Source organism: Macrobrachium nipponense, chromosome 44 (assembly GCF_015104395.2).
Source record: "Macrobrachium nipponense isolate FS-2020 chromosome 44, ASM1510439v2, whole genome shotgun sequence".
Lineage (NCBI taxonomy): Eukaryota > Metazoa > Arthropoda > Malacostraca > Decapoda > Palaemonidae > Macrobrachium > Macrobrachium nipponense.
Genome location: NC_087221.1, coordinates 38306270 through 38328014, shown reverse-complemented (window position 1 = coordinate 38328014; position 21745 = coordinate 38306270). Strand labels below are relative to the sequence as shown.

The window sequence follows — 21745 nt, the reverse complement described above, 5'->3', positions numbered from 1 at the left end:
TGCTGAGATGGTTAGAGGTCTTGTAGCTGCAAACTTATATTTGGTATTTCTAGTCTCTCGCTCTCTCTCTCTCTCTCTCTACCGATATTATAGACAAAATATTTTTGCTCTCTCTACCGATATTATAGACAAAATATTTTTGCTCTCTCTACCGATATTATATACAAAATATTTTTGCTCCCACTACCGATATTATAGATAAAATATTTTTGCTCTCTCTACCGATATTATAGACAAAATATTTTTGCTCTCTCTACCGATATTATAGACAAAATATTTTTGCTCTCTCTACCGATATTATAGACAAAATATTTTTGCTCTCTCTACCGATATTATATACAAAATATTTTTGCTCTCTCTACCGATATTATAGACAAAATATTTTTGCTCTCTCTACCGATATTATAGACAAATATTTTTTGTCTCTCTCTACCGATATTATAGACAAAATATTTTTGCTCTCTCTACCGATATTATAGACAAAATATTTTTGCTCTCTCTACCGATATTATAGACAAAATATTTTTGCTCCCACTACCGATATTATAGATAAAATATTTTTGCTCTCTCTACCGATATTATAGACAAAATATTTTTGCTCTCTCTACCGATATTATAGACAAAATATTTTTGCTCTCACTACCGATATTATGGCTAAAATATTTTCACTAACAACTGACACTTCTTTCATACCGTGACGAAATTGTCTCGATAAAACTCATCGGATAGTCTAGTGAAGTGAATAATTACATCGTTGGTCCATTAGATTACCTTCTGGCCTACGTTGCCTAGGTAAAAAATGTCTTTTTATCTTTGGACCTAATTATGTGGTAGCTTTGAATTCAGCAAGAATAAACGGAGATTAGGCTCCAGTCCATCTATCTAAGGGCCTCAGAGACGTGGTCGGTTTGGTCTCAGCCTGCCACCTCGGTGGCCGCGAGTTCGATTCTCGGACATTCCATTGAGGGGTCAGATATGTGTATTTCTGGTGATGGAAGTTCACTCTCGACGTGGTTCGGAAGTCACGTAAAGCCGTTATTCCCGTTGCTGAATAACCACTGGTTCCAAGCAACGTAAAAACACCTTACAAACAAACAAACAAACGTCTGTCTAAGTTCTGACGTCAAGGATGACTTCTAATCAGCGTTCCTCGACAATTTTAACAAATGTTAATTGTAAGGCCGGGGGGGGGGGGGGGGTATTGCCATCAGTGCACCTCACGCGGTGCACTGTAGGCATTACTCACGGTTCTTTGAAGCGCCCCTTCGGCTTCTTAGCTGCAACCCTTTCTCTTCCTTTTATTGCTCCTCCATTCATAGTATGATCCATCTTCCTTTCCATGCTCTCTGAACGATTGTTTCATAGTGCAACTGCTTTGAAGTTTTTCCTCCTGTTACACCTTTCAAACCTTTAACTATCAATTTCAGGTTCAGCCATGAATGACCTCATAGGTCCTGATACTTAGTATTTAGAGCCTAAATTTTATATTCCAATTCCAGCAAAGACAGGAAGAGTGAATCTCCATTGTCTACCTTAATTTAGCGGAATTTGTCCTGTCGTCGTTTCGTTCAGTGCTCGTTCAGGCCAAATGGTAGATGGAAGAAAGAAATGGAAGAGCTAAGGACGTGATTTTCTTCACTTTAAAATTATTCTTTCTATTTATGTTTTCCTTTTTGCGTTTCTCAGTTAAGTTTTTTCTTACTACTGGAAAATGAATGTGATCAAAGAGTAGAGAGGTGTGAGCATCAATGCGAAAAGATGGAAGAGAGAGAGAGAGAGAGAGAGAGAGAGAGAGAGAGAGAGAGAGAGAGAGAGAGATTCTCATGCTTTCCAAAAAAAGAAAGGGAAAGGCGCCCGCATTCTTTTTAGAGAGAGAGAGAGAGAGAGAGAGAGAGAGAGAGAGAGAGAGAGAGAGAGAAATCTCATGCATTCCAAAAAGAAAGAGAAACGCACCCGCACCCAAAAAGGAGAGAGAGAGAGAGAGAGAGAGAGAGAGAGAGAGAGAGAGAGAGAGAGATTCATCGGCCACCGGCAGATGAGAGAATCTAGGTGTGAAAATCCTGCAACTCTTCCAGTCAGAAAGAGTTCTTATTCGGGAAAACTTTTGGCCGCCTGCGATTGCAATATACTTTAAGTCTGCAAAAGATTGTTGAAAGTCTTTCTCTTAATTTTTTTTCTCTCTCTCCTCCTCCTCCTCCTCCTCCTCCTCGTGGAGGAGGTTTTTAATCCATTTCGGTCCGAAGTGAAGTTGACGAAGAAGATCCAGAATTAGATAATGAAGGAAGTTTTTGTCGCTGTTCGAGACCACTCGTGATGTTTGGGATTCATTTCGTGTGGTTGGAGTGCAGTCTTACACTTAAAGGGAATCTGGCTTTAGAATATGTTATTATGGTACGTTCATCCACACACACAACACACACACACACGTCACACACACACACACATATATATATATATATATATATATATATATATATATATATATATATATATATATATATATATATATATACATATGTATGGATGGACAAGAGGAATGGAAATATATTTTATTTCACTAATATATATATATATATATATATATATATATATATATATATATATATAATATATATCGCTATTACCGTCAGAAATATATATTTATCAGTTGAAGTTAGGTGTCACCATGAGCAGGTCTATTAAAGAAAGATCTATATACATATGTCGTTCAGAATACACTTTGCAGGTAGAAAATGACAACGTGTTAACGTAATAAGCCACATATATAGTATCTGTATATACTAATAATAATAATAATAATTCTTTTTCCCTTGCAGAGCCCTTTGACACTGCGTCGTGGATGCTGGTCGCCTTCGTGGCCATTCAAGTGGCCGCCCTGACCATCTTTCTCTTTGAATGGCTCAGCCCAGGTGGATACAATATGAGGGTATGTACATCAGTCATTGGTATTTTTTTTTTTTTGTCCTCAGGACATGTACGTCGGTCATTAGTTTCTTTTTTACTCTCTCTCTCTCTCTCTCTCTCTCTCTCTCTCTCTCTCTCTCTCTCTCAGAACATGTACGTCGGTCATTAGTTTGTTTTTTTACTCTCTCTCTCTCTCTCTCTCTCTCTCTCCCCTCTCCTCTCGTCTCTCTCTCTCTCTCTCCCTCTCTCTCTCCTCTCTCTCTTTTAATTTAACTGATATTGTTTGTATAGAATGTGAAAGGAAAGAGGAGGAAGCATATTTTTAATTTCAGTTAACGTTTCTGAATGCCTGTAATTCTCGTAAGTTATCTGTAACGTGGTTTTTCTGTTGAGCTTAAGGGGTGGGAGGGGCGTGCGGAGAGAGAGAGAGATAGAGAGAGAGAGAGAGAGAGAGAGAGATTGATTTAAGTTACCCCTCTGAATTGCTATGGTTATACTGCCTCTCGGGAGACGCCTCTGTGATTGTACCCTTATAAAAATACTGAAACTGTATTTTGTATTTTCCAAAACTCGGAAGCATTTTGACTCAGACTGAATATTCTATAACTTCTTTTATTTTATATGGAATAGCCATGTTTTTGTAGGTTTAACTTTTTCTGTTATTATTAATGTTATTATTCGTGTATTTGAAGAATGCACAAATAGATAGTCATTATGCCGTATATCTCTGGAAGGGATGATAGATGTTGAAGGGAATAGAGGGCTTTTATGTATATCTATATATATATATAAATATATATATATATATATATATATATATATAATATGTATATACTTATATTTATGTATAAGTATATAGGGTGTTCATAAAGTCCAGTACCATTACAAGTATTTATTGCTCAGAATGGTACTGGGACTTTATGGACTCCCTGTATATTTTTATTATCGGTTAGTGTTATAGGTTTACGGCTAAATCTGTTGCGATTGTCTGTTACGCTAAGGACTATATCTCGTTTTCTTTGTGGATTGAAATTCTTTGCACTTTTCGCGAGCTGTTAAAGATTCAAGTTGCCAAAGGTGACTTGAAAAAACTGGGGTGCATTGTGGATGTAATTACGCTTTGTTAATCATCTGTCGTTTGCATCACGTTGCTATGCATTATCCCGTTTGAGGAATTACGAGATTCGTACGTAAATAGATAAATAAATAAATGTAGCTGCACATTGCTTTTTTATGCAATACGATAATCATCACTCTCCCTTCCCGGCCGAACCACCGTCCAACGTAATTTAGAAGTTTTACCGTATTAGGAGCTGCAATTATTATTATTATTATTATTATTATTATTATTATTATTATTATTATTATTATTATTATTATTACTGACGTTAATACAAATAAGATCGCCTCGGGATGTACTACGTACAGGACCGCAGTAAATAAATAAAAAAATTATAAATATATAAATGTGTAATTGCACACTAGGATAACTATTAACAACCTCCCCCACGCCTCCCCCACGGTTCTGATAAATTACCTTTATTTATTATTATTATTATTATTATTATATTATTATTATTATTATTATTATTTTATTTATTATTATTATTTTATTATCGGGACTGTTTTATGCACAGGACCCGCAGTAAGTAAATAAAAAAATTAATAAATATATAAATTTGTAAATGCACACTTGGATAACTATTAACCAACCGCCCCCACCCCCTTTCCTAACCTACTGGAAAATTTGGGAAAAACTCTATCGTGAAAGTATATATTATTATTGTGGACCTCTTAGAACATCATTATTATTATTATTATTATTATTATTATTATTATTATTATTATTATTATTATTATTATTATTGATCGCAGTAAGTAAATAAAAAAAATTTTGATAAATATCTAAATTCCATAAATGCACACTAGGATAAACTATTAACCAACCTCTCACCGCCCCCCCTCCCCCAACGTACTTGAAAAGTTACCTTATTTTATTATTATTATTATTATTATTATTATTATTATTCTTATTATTATTATTATTATTATAACTGGAAAGTTGCATTATTTTATTATTATTATTATTATTATTATTATTATTATTATTATTATTATTATTAATTATTATAACTGACGTTGGTGCAGATGAGGACGACGCCCCTTCCCATCTCTATTTGAGATTGCCCCGGAAGTGTTTTATGCAGAGGACCACGAGAGGGGAAACGCATTAATTGTCCCTCGGGCGGAGCTTGAGTCGTCCTCCCTCGTCCTAATTGACACACAGTCTCGGGGCGTTATTAGAACGAAGCCCCTTCGGCAAGTTGCAAGGGACTTTGCAACTGGAATAGCGTTATTTACCTTCTGCTACTTCCTGCGAATGAACGCCTTATTATTTGGGTCCCTTGAAGGTGGGCTTAATCCGTATGGACAAGGTTGATCTTCTAAATAATAATAATAATAATAATAATAATAATAATAATAATAATAATGAATAAAATAATAATAATAATAATAATAATAATAATAATAATAATAATAATAATAATAATAATAATAATAACATATTCTTGGAAGTCAGTGGGCCCCGTGGCCTTGTTACGTATAAATAGGGTTCATTACCTTGTCAATGATAATAATAATAAATAATAATAATAATTAAAAATTCCTCATAGTAGCACGAGTCTTCAAATGGATAAACAAATCCACAGGTATGTAAATGTTTTAAACTTAAATATATGTACATTTACATAACTGTGGATTTGTTTATCCAATAATAATAATAATAATAATAATAATAATAATAATAATAATAATAATAATAATAATAATAATAATAATAATAATAATATCACCATATTTTTTGGAATCTTGATTTTCAAGTCAGTGGGCCCAGTGGTGAGCTTGATCATCCATATGAATAGGGTTAATAATAATAATAATAATAATAATAATAATAATAATAATAATAATGATAATACCATATTCTTTGGAAGCTTGATTTTCAAGGCAGTGGGCCCCGTGGTGGGCTTGATCCATATGAATAGGATTAATCTTCTGAATAATAATAATGATAATATTTGTTCGCGCTTGCAAATAAAAAAAAAAAAAAAAAAGCTTTTACACGCATCGTTGGACTTCTAAAACATATTCCGCCGATGCGATTGTTTTGGATTCTGTACAGTCTTCGCGTAATTCGGGGGAAACCTTCATTACTTCTTACTGGGTGTTCATTGGAGTTATTTCAAGATGGAGGCGCTGCGGTCTGTGAACTTAAATGAGCTAGTTAAATCGTGTTCACGATCTGCCCGTTCGTTTTGTTGCTACGGATTAGTTATGTTCTGTATTGTAAACTTGTGTTGTTTTCTGGGATATTGATAAACAAAATGATTTCATAGCCACGTATTAATTACATATTGTATTGAATTTTTTTGTGGGATATTCGTTAAGGAAATAATTCCCCTGAATTTTTCATATTAAGTTGGACATTTTCTTCGTTAATCGGGCGGTAGTAATGTTATCTTTCGCATTTTTCCATTATCTTTTTTTCTGGCAATAAAAATCTTATTTTTAAAACGACAATTCTTCAATTTAAAATTTTTATTCACATTTTTCATGTTATTTCTCTGGTAAAAAAAAATCTTGTATTCAAAATGACAATTCTTCAATGTAATTTTTTTTCACATATGTATTTTTAAAATGACAATTCTTCAATTTAATTTTTTTTTTTTTTTTTTACATTTTTCACGTTATTATTTTGGTAATAAAAATCTTGTATTCAAAAGGACAATTCTTCTCTTTAATATATATAATATATACATTATATGTATATGTATATAATATGAATAAATATGTACATGGATACACACATTCATACATACATATTATACATACTTACATCAAAATAAACTATAAAATCATATGAATAAATATATACATAGATACGTACATTCATACATAAATATATATACATACATCAAAATATACTCTAAAATAACTGATAAAAAACCCAGCCTCCAGTAGAAACCAGAATTGAGAGTGGGAAACCCCGAATGAATCTTCTTAGCAAACATCGTTTTGAAAAGGATAAACCGGCGACTCAGCGTTTCTGAAAATTGCGTTATCCTCCGTCCTCATAAAAATTTGAATGCATCCGTCGCTGAGAATCGTCACACATGGCAAGTGGCGGCGAGACGTTTACCCTGTGTATAAAAGTCATTCTGGGGAATCATTTTATATTCTCTCTCTCTCTCTCTCTCTTCTCTCTCTCTCTCTCTCTCTCTCTCTCTCTCATCGAATCGAATCGAAGGCGCGTGAATTTAATTTCGGAGTTATGTTAAAATTGTAATCATTCTCTCTCTCTCTCTCTCTCGTGTAAGTTATTAAAAAAAAACTCATCGCGAAACGCTTGTGTCCCTTTCAAAGAATTACCAGTGAGTAGGAATGTTACACACACACACACACACACACACACCCACACCCGGAAACACACACACACACACAATCAAACACACATAAACAAAACAAAAAAAAAAACACTGGGGGAATTAGTTTGAATATTTTATTGCCGTGGTGATTTGGGGAGAACCTAGGCAGAATCCTTCAACAACCCCCCCCCCCACCCCCCCCACCCCCCCCCCCCACCCCACCAGCCCCCCACCTCCGGGGCTCGTTGAAATGATGTGGTGAATTTTGTACTGCACAAAATTTCCTATTAATGAAATCCTTTGTTATTTCAACGTCTGTTGTGTTAACTTTCCTAGGATCTTACATTTATGAAGCCTTAGCATTTAAACTAAATCTCTCTCTCTCTCTCTCTCTCTCTCTCTCTCTCTCTCTCTCTCTCTCTCTCTCTCTCTCTCTCTCTGTAGTGTGGGCTACAACAATATTTAGATGTGGTTGAAATTCCCTGATTTTATTAAAACAGGTCTCAATAAAATATGTGTGTTTGATGAGTGTTAAAACTAACCAAATGTTTATGAATAAGAGATGTCTATTTGATGAGTGGTTAAAAAATCTCACCCTTTGATATACATGACCACCTACGTTTGTCATTTTGTTTGTTTATGTTTACGTGCCTGTGCGTCCATCCTCTCTTCGAAGCTTCAATAATTGATTGTGGAATTTTTAATAACATCTGGGCATACTTCAGATGATATACGTGATCCGTTGACCTTGGAACCTTTTTTCTTGTGTTAGAAGCAGGCTTCTAAATTCTTGTTCGGGTTATGTTCACGTTTAAGTAAGGAAGGCCATGAAACACAGGATTTGAAATCGCTGGGACCTTTGAGGTCATTCAGCACTGAAAGAGAAATTTAGATTAAAAGGTTTGAAAGGTGTAACAGGATGAAACCTTCGTGGTTGCACTATGAAACAATTATTAGGTGAGGGCGGAGAGTAAGGTTTAGAAGAAAGAGACTGAGAGAATACACTAAAAGGAATGAAAGGGTTTGCAGCTATGGACGAAGGAACGCTGCAACGAATCTTAAGTCACGATCCAGATATACTGTACCGCTTGAGGTGCACTAACAGCACTACCCCCCTAAAGCTGGCCATGCAGGTACGCAACTGGCATTGGGTTTACCCTAGCGCGCCCTCCAGTCCGCTTGGGTATTGGCCTTACACGCTGATAACTTGCTCTACGCATATTTTGAGAGGGCAGAGTTAATATGCAATGGCCGTGTTCCTTTCAGACCTTCAGTCCTGTAGTGTCCTGATGTAGTGAGTGTTTTTAAATCGTGAGGTAAACACTTGACTGACTGAGAGAGAGACATCCTTTTACAGCAGTAGTCTTTTCCTTACTGCCCCGGCCGGTCTCCCACAAAGAAATAGGGCGATCCAGTCTGAGTACTGATGCAGGAATTGTACTACAAATCGTAGCTTTTGCACCCAATCCTTCTCCACACACGCAGCAAGACGCGCCAGTCGGTTCAACATGCTGGAAGGACGACGGGACAGACCAGTCTCGACAGGACTGGCATCAATACCCCCAAAGATTGACCGGTTCGTGCCAGTCTTATGAAATCAGCGTGCCAGTCGCGTACGTGTATGGCCAGCTTAAGGGGAGGATTTAAAGCTTTGCAGAAAAGAAAACGGGGCGCGATTAGCTTTCCAGATAGGTTTAGCTTGCAAGAGATTTTAAGAGTTTTGTGAAACTAAGCGGGTTATTATGATCTTGAGTTTTTGGGGTAATTGGTTGAGATCTAAACCTTTTCATGCCATCACCGACCCTTGCTCACAGGCGGCTTCTAAATGAGAATAAGACGCTTGGTGTGGAAGTCTGGACCCTTCCAAACAAACCGAGACGACGAAAATTCATTTTGAAACCACGTAATACTGCACAGCGATTCGCTCTTTTGAAGGGTCTAGTCTAGGAGGCCGAATTGCATCTCTGTGTGATATTAATTGATTCCTTCAGGCTGGCACAGGCGAACCGTCCGCCAGACCTTTTGCCTGTCTCGTCACATCATCTGTCACATTGTCACATAATGAGGCGTTGACGTCACGGACAGGGGACGTTTCCTCCCGTCAGGAGATGCACTGTCGACGGCAGCCAAATTACACCTGGTGACCAAGGTTAATCGACCCCGAAATGAAAATGCCAATCATAAACCAACATTAATATCCTTGACTATTATCCACTTCATTCAGCTGTGTGTGTGTGTGGGTTATCCTGTCCTGTTTGTCATTTATTTTACCTTCAATTATCAATATCCAAATATCCAGTATATATACACCCATGTAAATTGCTCTCTCTCTCTCTCTCTCTCTCTCTCTCTCTCTCTCTCTCTCTCTCTCTCTCTCTCTTGCTGAATACGAACGAGAAATAGGAGCAGGCTCAAGAACAGAAGCCGAGGAGGAAAACCTAGCAGTGAGTCACACAGATCTCTGATGAGAGAGAATCACTTCAGATGAAGGATCCTCTGGAGAGAGAATTGCTTCTGTGACCTGTTTGATGTCGATGATGATCTTAGATTTGATTTAATTAGTGGGCCTCCCCCCCCCCCCCCTCGCTCCCACCTTTCTCTCTCTCTCTCTCTCTCTCTCTCTCTCTCTCTCTCTCTCATGGTCTTTGCCTCTTGTATGTGTCTATTAGTTTGCATCGTTCTATAAAAGAATAACTGTCCATACATTTAAGCATTTTTTTTTATATTCTTGTTGACATTTTCACCATCTCCGAGTATCTTACAGCTTTTGCGTCCCTTTCGTTACGATGACAGTTTCTTTTTTCTTGCCTTTTTTCTCTTTCTTGTGCATAATCTGACTTCTTTCTTCTAATGCGAAGAAAAAATTTTTTTTTTCTTTTATTCGTGTGGTACCTCCTCCTCATCCTCCTCCTCCTCTGTGTGTGCGTGTGTGTGTGTGTGCGCGCGCATGGTGGAGTGGCTGGGCTATGCAGGGTTATCTCGAGTTCATTTTGGATCCCGCAAAAGTTCTCTGAGTCTCATGTTTGATCCATGGAAAGATCCCTCTCTCTCTTATATTGATTTAATTTCGTTTTCGATAAAGATATCTTGGATTTACCTGGGCCTGATCTTGGCCGCCGGTAGAGGCTTTATTCCTTCATTTCAGGCTCGGTAAAGAACGCTTCCATTCTTCTACTTAAGTTTTTTTTTTTTTTTTTCTCATTTTCATTCGGTTCAGGAATTTAGCTCGTCGTCCGAATTCTCCACTTTCGTCTTGTACCTAAGACGTCGTCGTCACACGAACACATTTTCTGGCACCTTTCGGCATTCTCTCCTGACTTCTGTACTTCCTGGCTCTGATATCCTTTCTTATCCCTTTCTAAAGTAGGGTTGCCATTCCTTCATGCTTAAGCTCCTCTCTTTATTTTTTACTTTTATTTTATTTATTTATTTATTTTGTATTCTAAGCGCCTTGGCCTGCCCTTTCAATTGGACCCTATTCTTACAAGGAATAATTTTTTTTTTAAATCTTAAGTTATGCAGTGCTGTGTATGATTTATATAATATATTTGATGTTTTTCGGCAAGGGGCACAGATGCCCCCCTTGAGAATCTCCGAATTTTGTAACTGAATTTATTATGATTTTATTTTACTCTAATTCTTGACCAGATAAAAGACGTCGAAAAGTTTATATACGGTGATACGTTACAAGAATATTTTAGTATTCTCTCTCTCTCTCTCTCTCTCTCTCTCTCCCCTTTTCAATCGCTGATATCGAAGACTTGACGTTCTCCAAGTTCGAGAGAAAGTCTTCAGAAACGAAGGCTGACAGGCGCTGAAAGGTTTCCTCCTGTAGGCGGTTGGTCCAAGCAGTTAAGGTTTTTTATTTTTTTTTTTTATTTTTTATTTTTTTTTATATTTGGTGGTGGTGGGGGCGGGAGACAAAGGAACGGAAAGACGAGTTAGATATTTGATTTCTCTAAAAATTAAGTATGTAGTATTTAATTGGGCCAATAAACCTGTTATGTAAAGAATAAACTTGTTAAGTAGAGAAATATAAAAAGAAAAAATTTCATGTTACCTTAACATGTCACATGTTTAATCACATTTAAGGTCCGAAACCCGGAGAAGCATTTAACTAAATCATCAGAAGCGTCCACGAGGCTACTAAGGGATCTTGATCCCAGCGGCTGTGGGTCACAAGAAGCCCCGAAAACCAAGTTAGAGTCAATACGCAAAAGCATTGCAGCAAGTTACCGGCATTAATTAAAAAAAAAAAAAAAAAAAAAAAAAAAAAAAAAAAAAAAAAAAAAAAAAAAAAAAAAAAAAAAAAAAAAAAAAAAAACTCTGTAGGTCGTCATCATCATCTCTCATGCCCTGGAAATCACGACCACAGGGGGGTCGTTCAGGGCCAGCATCTTCCCCCTCCAGTGTTTAGATTGGATGGAGAGTTTATCCCCGATTGCGTACGTTTTATGACGAGAGGGACCACTTGTAACTCTTTTGTTATGGGCATTTATTACCCCCCCGGCTGCGGTATTTTTATGACGGGGAAATCGAAGAGAATGGTGCCCTCTCTTTTTTTTTCTTCTTCTTCTTTTCTCTATCTTTTCTGTGTCGGTAGAATTGCGAGTGAGCGTAATCTCTCTCTCTCTCTCTCTCTCTCTCTCTCTCTTCTCTCTCTCTCTCTCTCTCTCTGTCATTTTTTTCTGTTCTGTTTTTTCATTTCTGTGCCAGCCGAATTCTGAGTGGGCTTAATCACTCTCTCTCTCTCTCTCTCTCTTCTCATATCTCTTCTTCTCTCTCTCTCTCTCTTTCAGTTAAGGGTTCTTAAACTCCTGTTGGTTTCCTATTCCTCTCATACGGGAATTTTATTCTTTGGAAGGATGTTTTTAATAATAATATAATATAATAATAATAATAATAATAATAATAATAATAATCAATAATAATAATAAAATCATTAAATAATAAGGAGGAGGGGAGGCAGGATGCAAAACCCGGAACCCTACACTATAAATACCACCCAGTCGAATTGGAGGACTGTGATAGACACCCCCCAAAAAAAAATAATATAATAATAATAACAATAATAATATAATAATAATAATAATAATAATAATAATAATAATAATAATAGAATAATAATAATGATAATAATATTATTATTATTATTATTAATTAGCACGCGAGTCACTAAAATGGTGAAGAAATTCTCAATGAATTAAGTGTAATAATAATAATAATAATAATAATAATAATAATAATAAGGATTTGTTCATATAATGAAAAAAAAAGATGCTTCAACCAGATCACACGGAATCTCATGCCAGCACGCCCTCCTGTACATAAATTATATCCTTAGAGGCAAGCAGACGAAAAGACGCCCGACGTCGCTAAGCGCATAGGACTCCGAATCATCCTTCCCCGGCGACGTAACAGCGACCAGCAGGTCCGTCTTCCGACAGCTGCTGCAGCGAGGACGGTCCTGACGTCGATAATTCCGACGGACAGCGAAAACAAGAGTAATTAAGCACCAGCCGTCCGGTGTATCTCTCTTCAATTAGAGCGTCAGAATCAATCATTATTATTTCCTGCGGTTGTTTTCGACATTGGGTTTCGTGCGACCCTCTTGTTGCTCTTGCTACTGCGGTTGTTATTATTGTTGGTGTGGTTGTTTCTTCGTGATTGGGAAGAGGTGGGGCATATAAGGGTGGTGCAGGGGGAAGTGAGGAAGAGGGTTATTAAGTTATCTGTGAGGAAAGTGGACAGAAACATTAGATTTAAGACGGAGTTGTATAGGATGGCTTTTATTGTTGTTATGGTTGTTCTTCATGGTCGAAGGGGGGTGTGGGGGTGGAGGTTAGAGCGAGGGAGAGACTTATTAGTTGTCTCTGAAAAGGTTGGTCAGAAAAATCAAATTTTAAGACGGAATTTTGTTAGATGGCGCCTAAACAGTGTACGATAAATTTAGTTAGAAAATTATGATGAGGGAATACAGAGAATGAATGTTCAGTAATAATAATAATAATAATAATAATAATAATAATAATAATAATAATAATAATAATAATAATAATAATATGCGATTAGCCTTTGCCAGGCAGAATCTTGCCTGGTAAAAGGCAAGATTCAGAATGGCTCCGTTTTTGGTTTTTGCGTCTTTTCAGTGGTATTTTGTCTCTCTCTTATTCATCATCTTGTCTTTCGTAGCTGCATGGGTTGTGCAATGTTCAAGTTATATATAAACTGTAATTGCTAAACACTGCGATGAGACAAAAATAAAGCGATACCCTTTTAAAATTTGTGTTGCTTTCCGAAAGACGACGACGGGATTGATATAAATAGTATACCCTTCTCTCTCTCTCTCTCTCTCTCTCTCTCTCTCTCTCTCTCTCTCTCTCTCTCTCTCTCTCTCTCCTGGTGACGACTTTTCTTGACAGATTATTCAATGCGTCTATTCATTTTCCCTAGTTGCTTCTGATTTTATTATTATTTATTATATTAGTTATTTATTATTATTATTATTATTATTATTATTATTATTATTATTATTATTATTATTTGTTAAAAATCCACAATTATATATTAAAATATACTTTTATGTAAAAATAATATATAATTGTGGGTTTTTAAAAAAAAGTTTTTTCACGAGACTGTGAATTTCTTAACATTATTATTGTTATTATTATTATTCCCTGGACCAGAATGTCCACATGAAACAAACGGAAAGCAGGGAGGATAAAACAACCATTATAAATTTAAGTAGAATCTGCTTGTCATATAAATTCATAAACGGCATTAACATACAGCAAAGGAAAAGCAAGCCAATTCTTCATGACACTCGAAGGAGTATTACATTGCCCTCACTGAACTTTCTAAAAGCCTCTTCAATTCAATTTGAAATATCTCTTACCACGAGTAATAATATCTGCGCTCCCACTCGACTTCAGATGAGGGCGCCTAGTAGCTAGCCTTTTCGAAGTGTTTGTTTGTTTGTTTGTCTGTTTCATTTGTTGTGGTATTAGCTTTCTCCCTGGTCGGTCCCATTTCTCTAGACTGGTGATGCGTTCAGTGCCTTTCTCCTTGGCTATTTTCTCTCTGATTTTTCTTTTTCTTTTTTTTCTCTCTTGCTTTCTTGCGACCAGCAGCAGCTCGGCAATCTTTTGTATGTTTGACTGCGTGGATTCAGCTCTATTTATTTCTTTTGCTCCCCACCATTCGCATTTGTATTTTTGAATTTCTTTTTCTTGCCCACCATTTTTATTTGGACTGTTTTATTTTTATTTTCTTGCACACCATTTTCATTTGTACTTTTTTTTATTTTCTTTCTCCGCCATTTTAATTTGTACTTTTTTTATTTTCTTTCACCGCCATTTTCATTTGTACTTTTTTTTTATTTTTTCTTGTCCACCATTTTCATTTGTACTTTTTTTTCAACCATTTTCATTTGTACTTTTTTTGTCAACCATTTTCATTTGTACTTTTTTTCTTGTCCACCATTTTCATTTACTTTTTTTTTCTTGTCCACCATTTTCATTTGTACGTTTTTTTTCTTGTCCACCATTTTCATTTGCACTTCTTTTTCTTGTCCACCATTTTCATTTGTACTTTTTTAATTTTTATTTTTCTTGTCCACCATTTTCATTTATACGTTTTTTTCTTGTCCACCATTTTCATTTGTACGTTTTTTTCTTGTCCACCATTTTCATTTGTACTTTATTTCTTGTCCACCATTTTCATTTGTACTTTTTTTTTACTTTCTTGTCCACCATTTTCATTTGTACGTTTTTTTTTTTCTTGTCCACCATTTTCATTTATACTTTTTTTTCTTGTCCACCATTTTCATTTGTACTTTTTTTTCTTGTCCACCATTTTCATTTGTACTTTTTTATTTTTATTTTCTTGTTTACCATTTTGTATTTTCTATCCCAATTCTTTTGTTTGCGTTCGCGCTACCATTTTTGTTTTCTTCAGCTCCACCATTCGTATTTGATTTTTCGTTTTTTGCCATTTTTTTAATTGTTTATGCGGCGTTTGTATTTTCTATCCCATTTCTTTTATTTTTATTTCCCGCCGCCATTTTTGTTTTCTTCCCCTCCACCATTCGTATGTTTTTTTTCGGTTTATGCCATTTTTTTATTTTTTATTTTCTTATCCGGCGTTTTTGTTTTCTATCCCGTTTCTTTTATTTTTATTTCCCTTCGCCATTATTGTTCTCTTGACCATCGCCATTTTATTTTTCTGTATCTTGGCATATTTTGTCTCGATGATTGTGTTGCGTTCCGTTGATGATGATAAATAATGCAAGCCATACGGAGTTTGTAACTTTTTATTTTACTTTATTATTATTATTATTGTTATTATTATATATCATTGTTATTATTATTATTATTATTATTATTATCATTTATTGATTTTTTTTGCATTAAATATAACGCTCTTTTATGCGATTGTTATCGTTTATAAAGCAACCTTTACTTTGTCGAAATATCTTAAATTGAGAACTTGTGGATTTTATTGCACAGAACACTTCAATCAACGTGATCTCACTGACAAAAGTAAATATATACGATTTCTTTAATATTTAAGAAATTGTCTTGGGTATGGGCAGGTTGGAAGAGTAACTTCCTGCAGTTTGCTTAACCCAGCAGACCTTTTACTCGTAGATTCAGATAATAGGTCAGGTAGTATTTTTTTTTCTTGTCACTTTGTTCGCATGAATAATTATAATTGTTACAAATTACATTGCTAAGTACGGTAGCGGTCTCTTAGATTTAACACTTTACGGCTGGCATTTTCGGTAAATAGTTTCAGAGGTATAAGAGCGCCATGAATTATATATTATTATTACCATTCTCGGTGGAATATTAGCATTTAAGTTCCAACATGGCGCCGCCGTCAGTTCCTGCGCCTTTTCACAGCAGGTACTCGCCGGTGCGTTTCCGTTCATTCGGTCGCCCCGAACGCGAATCGTCGTTTTTTCCGTCCCCGCTCAGTTTTCTGCTCGCCATCTGCATCCGAATTTCAGCTGCAGGGAATGTGGAGGGAGTGGGGTGGGGGGTTGGTCATAGGTTTAGGAGTCGCCGGCGTAAATTCACTCTTGATTTAGTTCGTCGTTGGCGCTTTTCTGCCGCACGAATAAATCTGGCATTCATTTCGACGCGGCGGCCATTGACCGGAATATCTCCTGTGGCTAATTGTACAGATTCGGGAAAGTCGCGTTTTATTGATACAGATGTTGTGCGTTTAAGTCTCACTTAGTCGCTTGAACGCACCCCGGCGCAGACAAATGTTCCGTTGATGGAAATGCATTGGTATTTTACGGTCGTTTATATATATATATATATATATATATATATATATATATATATATATATATATATATATATCTACATATATATCTACATATATATCTACAGTATACGCTTGGAATGCTGTATATTTGTATAAGTGTCATGCAAGTTGGATAGGTCCCGGTCAGAAAAATGATTTGTATATAAGCTCTTTCTCTGTATTGAAAAGAGGACGTTATACGTCACAATTAATCACTTGGATTACTCTGCTGGATTTCTACAAACAATTTAGCGATGGCAGTGCACGGCTCTGTCAAGTTTTTATTAGACTTTCTCGATGCATTTCATGTTTTGGGAGTGGTGCTTTGCAAAGGTCCTTTATAGGAAAGCTACTTTTTTTTACTTTTTTATAGTTCTTCTCTATCAGTATTAAGAAGCTGAGGTTATTACGTAAACTCAAAAATAATGTAGTCTTTACTAATTAGATTTAACTGGGAAAGTGAACAGGTCGACTTTTGAATGTTTAGGTTTGAAAATGCTCAAGACTTTTTTTTTTTTCTCCAAGGTACTTTTTGAAATATACCGACGTGTATCACCTATCATGTGAATTTTATGACTTACAAAGCTATATACAGCATTTTTGGTAATTACGTTCACTCTCTTATTGACATGTAAAAGAAAATACACTAAATTATACATGATTTCTAAGTGGAAAGACCTGTAAAAGGAAATACACTAAATTATGAATAATTTTTAGGTTGAAACTGGAGAGCGTTAGTTTTGCAAGATTGGTCGAAGGATTATTTTACATATTTATAAGAAAATAAATTGTTGGTCGAAGGGATCACTTAATATATTTGCAAGAAAATAAGTTGTTGTGTGAATGGTTAAGAAGAGAAGGACACAGCGTCATTTCTGCATAATTTATGCCAAGATCCTCTTGTAAATACCCTGGCGAATCTTCTTAACCAAAAATACGATAGGAAATCGTTGACATCCCAACCATTATTTTTGATGATGCTTTATTGTAATAAGTTATGGGGGAGCCATGCCTTGCACTCGTCAGTTATTGCGATTGAAGTTTATCTAATATATATATATATATATATATAATATATATATATATATATAATATATATATATAATATATATGTGTGTGTGTGTGTGTGTGTGTGTGTGTATGTATGTACTATCATATATATCGTTTACGTAGCTACATGGATAGAGTCATACGCATGTATACTTGTATATATAAAATATATGAATATGTATATATATATATATAATATACATATATATATATAATCTTTATATATATACATATGTATATATTTTATACATACGAGTATACATGTGTGTGGATCTGTCCATATTGATACGTAAATAAAATACGACACTCAATGCCAAAGCAGCGATCCAAATTTCTCATCCATTTCCTCAAACGAACGAACTCTCGATTTCTTGAGGAATAAATCTAAGATTATTTTTTTTCCCCTCATCGAGAAAACCATCTGACCCCAGCCAGCCTTTTTGAATGAAGTGTCAGGTGGCTGCCCCCACCTCCCGCTGAGAAGCCGATGGAGTTTTGGCAGAGGGGAAATGTCCCCTTTTTTTTTCTCTCCTCCTCCTCCTACTCCTCCTCCCAAGAAATTTTCCTCGTGGTCGAATATTACCGCCACCGACTAGATTTGCCGAGGACCCTCGCCCCTCAACTCCTTTTAAGTTTATGCTGAAATCTTCCGTTTTCTGTTTGTGTATGTGAGAAGAAAGATGGGCAAGTCGTTGTCATCAATCGGAAATATTTTATGCAGATTGTTTGTTGTATTGTGACACCTTTGATAGAAGCTCTTTCCATTATGGGACCTGGAAGTAGCTTATAATATCGAAGATAATTGTGATAATGACTATTCTGATCGAGAAGGTCCTCACAAAACCAATGATATTATGATATAACTATTAACAATAGTTGTGGCTATGATCACAATAATACCAGGATGGGTAAACCAAGGTAGAAGCCTTCGATTATAGAAGATGGAAATGGCTTATAAAGTCGATGAGGATTGTGATGATTACTCTGATCGAGAAGGACCTCAAAAAACCTAGTCTGGTAAATATTATAAGCTGTTAATACTAGCTGTGACTATGATCACCATAAATAAATCATAAATATCCTTTCCTAAAATTCCTGTATCTTCATCTCAACGCGAAACACCCTTTTCAGACCTTTTTATGCTTTTCCATAGGGCTCTCCTGCCCCCCCCCCCCCCCCACCCTCCCCCTCCCCCGACAAGAGCAACAACTGCTAGAACAACAACTAGAATAACATCAACTGAGTAGTCTGTTACTTATGCTTTTCAATAGGGCTTTCTTGTCCCCTCCCCCCAACAAGAGCAACAAGACTGATAACAACAACAACAACAATCGAATAGTCTGTAGGCTTACTCCCCGAGTAAGCGAAAATACCTTGATGGGTAAATCAAGGTAGCATTTTACCCAGTCTCCAATGGCCATCACTTGGCCTGCTTTGTTGTCATATTCCTCATGGCCTGGTGGCCATAAACGCCGGTCCGCGGACGATAAATCTGTCCTTTCTCTCCCATTTTATTGCCCTGGGTCTCCTCTTCATGATTCATTTTCCTAAATTTGATGACCGCTTGTTTTTTTTTTTTATCCTTATTTAGTGTTACTGTTTGGATAACGAATTAGATGTTGGGCGGTAAGTTTGTGTCGTCCCTTGATTGTGTTTTTGGGCAATTTTTTTTTTCGATTTTTCTTTCACTTTAGATTAGGGGAAAATCATTTTTATTTATTTTTATTTTTTTGTTTGGGGGGCCGGGTTTGAGGTTTGGTGGTTTTAAATGTACAATTTCTCTGCGAATTTTCTAATTTTTCTAATGTAAGGTTCCACACTTGTTGCGGCTGTAAGCTATTAAAGAAGGTTTAATTACCATCCTTTATTCTGTAGCTATGGAATTGCTACATTAATTAGGTCATTTTTATTTCTTTTTAATTGTCGTGAAACTCTATTCCTTTATGTTATTATTATTCTTTGTATAGAGTAAGTTTCTTGTATCTGAGAAGAGTACATACAGATGTTTAGGAAATTTCCGAAAGCGTCTCTCCTGCCGTTTTCACTTATATTTTTTTTATATGTGAAGCTGCTTATTTCGGATATGTGTATAATTGGCATTGCATTTTCTGGTCGTTGATTCAGTACTGAGATAAATGTGGACCTTGAATCCAGTACTAAATAAACACTTGGAATCCATTACTAAATATTATGGTCCTGGAATCCAGTAATAAATAAATACCAGGAATCCATTACTAAATGTTATGGTCCTGGAATCCAGTACTACATAAACACCAGGAATCCATTACTAAATGTTATGGTCCTGGAATCCAGTACTAAATAAACACCAGGAATCCATTACTAATTGTTATGGTCCTGGAATCCAGTACTAAATAAACACTTGGAATCCATTACTAAGTATGGTCCTGGAATCCAGTACTAAATAAACACCAGGAATCCATTACTAAAAGTTATGGTCCTGGAATCCAGTACTGAATAAACACCTGGAATCCATTAGTAAATGTTATGGTCTTGAATCCAAACTAAATAAACACATGGAATCCATTACCAAATGTTATGATCCTGGAATCCAGTACTAAATAAACACTTGGAATCCATTACTAAATGTTATGGTCCTGGAATCCAGTAATAGATAAACACCTGGAATCCATTACTAAATGGTATAGACCTGAAATCCAAGTCCTAAATAATAACATGTATTTGGAATTCATTACTAAAATGGCTGTATGCAACAGGAATGCATTGACAAATTAACAATATGCACCTGGAATCCATCACTAGGTTAGCAGTAGATACCTGAAGTCCAGATCCAGAATAGTCATAAACCTGGAAATTTGTAACTATCTTCTCCTAAGTAGTCCATTTGACTTTAACAACTCTGTCCCCTTGGCATTTCTCATAGAGCCCTGGTGAAATCCTACCTACGGAACTTGATACCCAGTTCAAGAGCCACTCTTCGAACTTGAGGTTTTCATCTCTCTCTCTCTCTCTCTCTCTCTCTCTCTTTTCATTTCCTTCCAACATTCAGACAGTTTCCATGCATGTCATTTGCATTTCAAGTGACGAATCGAGAAGTGTTAGTGAATGAGTCCATTCCTTCAGTCTCTCTCTCTCTCTCTCTCTCTACACGAATATTTCTGTCCTTCAAAGTCAACTAATGGAAACCAACTTGCATCACTGCGAGAAAATGCTGAGTCTGCTCTCTCTCTCTCTCTCTTCTCTCTCTCTCTCTCTCTCTCTCTCTCTCTCTTCTCTCTACGAATATTTCTGTCCTTCAAAGTCAACTAATGGAAACCAACTTGCATCACTGCGAGAAAATGCTGAGTCTGCTCTCTCTCTCTCTCTCTCTCTCTCTCTCTCTCTCTCTCTCTCTCTCAAAAATTTATGATCCGATAGGAATCATTTACAGAGGATCTTAATGTGATCTTGCGACCCTCATAACTTGAACAGCCTTTTTCTCTTCTTTATGTGCTGACTCCATCATCCTGTTTCAATAGTCCCTAATATCTGGACACTATTTATGAGCGATTTATGTAGCCTTTATTTTCGTCTACTCCTGAAGTCGCTGGTCCTGCACGAATTCGTCTGCGATTATTTTTATTCCTCTGAAAGTTATGACGAAAAATATTATTAACATTCAGATTGTGCTAGCAGTCATATGAAGAGACTTAGAGATGCCTTTTGAATAATAAAACTTGAAAACTAGAGTACTACCAAATAATAGAACGACTATATTGTTAAAGAATACAAAACTAATGTAATACCGAATGAATGAAGACAGTCAGCAGGCTAATGAATATATAAAAACATACATACATGCATACGTACATACATAAAAGTTTCACATATGAACACAAAGACAGTATTGCGCTGCGCTGTAAGATATAAGATTTCAAGTTCAGACAGCCACCTGACATAAGTCGTTCAATCTTAAAGGTTTTACGAAGAATTTGTATAACACCTCCCCCCCTACCCTTTCCCCCACCCGCATTTACCAGCCATTTAAGTGCATTCCTTTATTTATACCTTATTTTGAGTGAGGTCCTTCC

General features: G+C 36.0%; 1 protein-coding gene across 1 annotated transcript in view; it reads left to right on the top strand.

Moving 5' to 3' along the window:
- The window catches only part of LOC135204203 (glutamate receptor ionotropic, NMDA 2B-like), a 654480-nt gene that overhangs the window by 422095 nt on the left and 210640 nt on the right, over window positions 1-21745 (top strand). The window contains exon 12 of the mRNA XM_064234292.1: window positions 2817-2926. Within this exon, the coding sequence (XP_064090362.1) occupies window positions 2817-2926 (110 nt within the window). The remainder of the gene's footprint in view (window positions 1-2816; window positions 2927-21745) is intronic.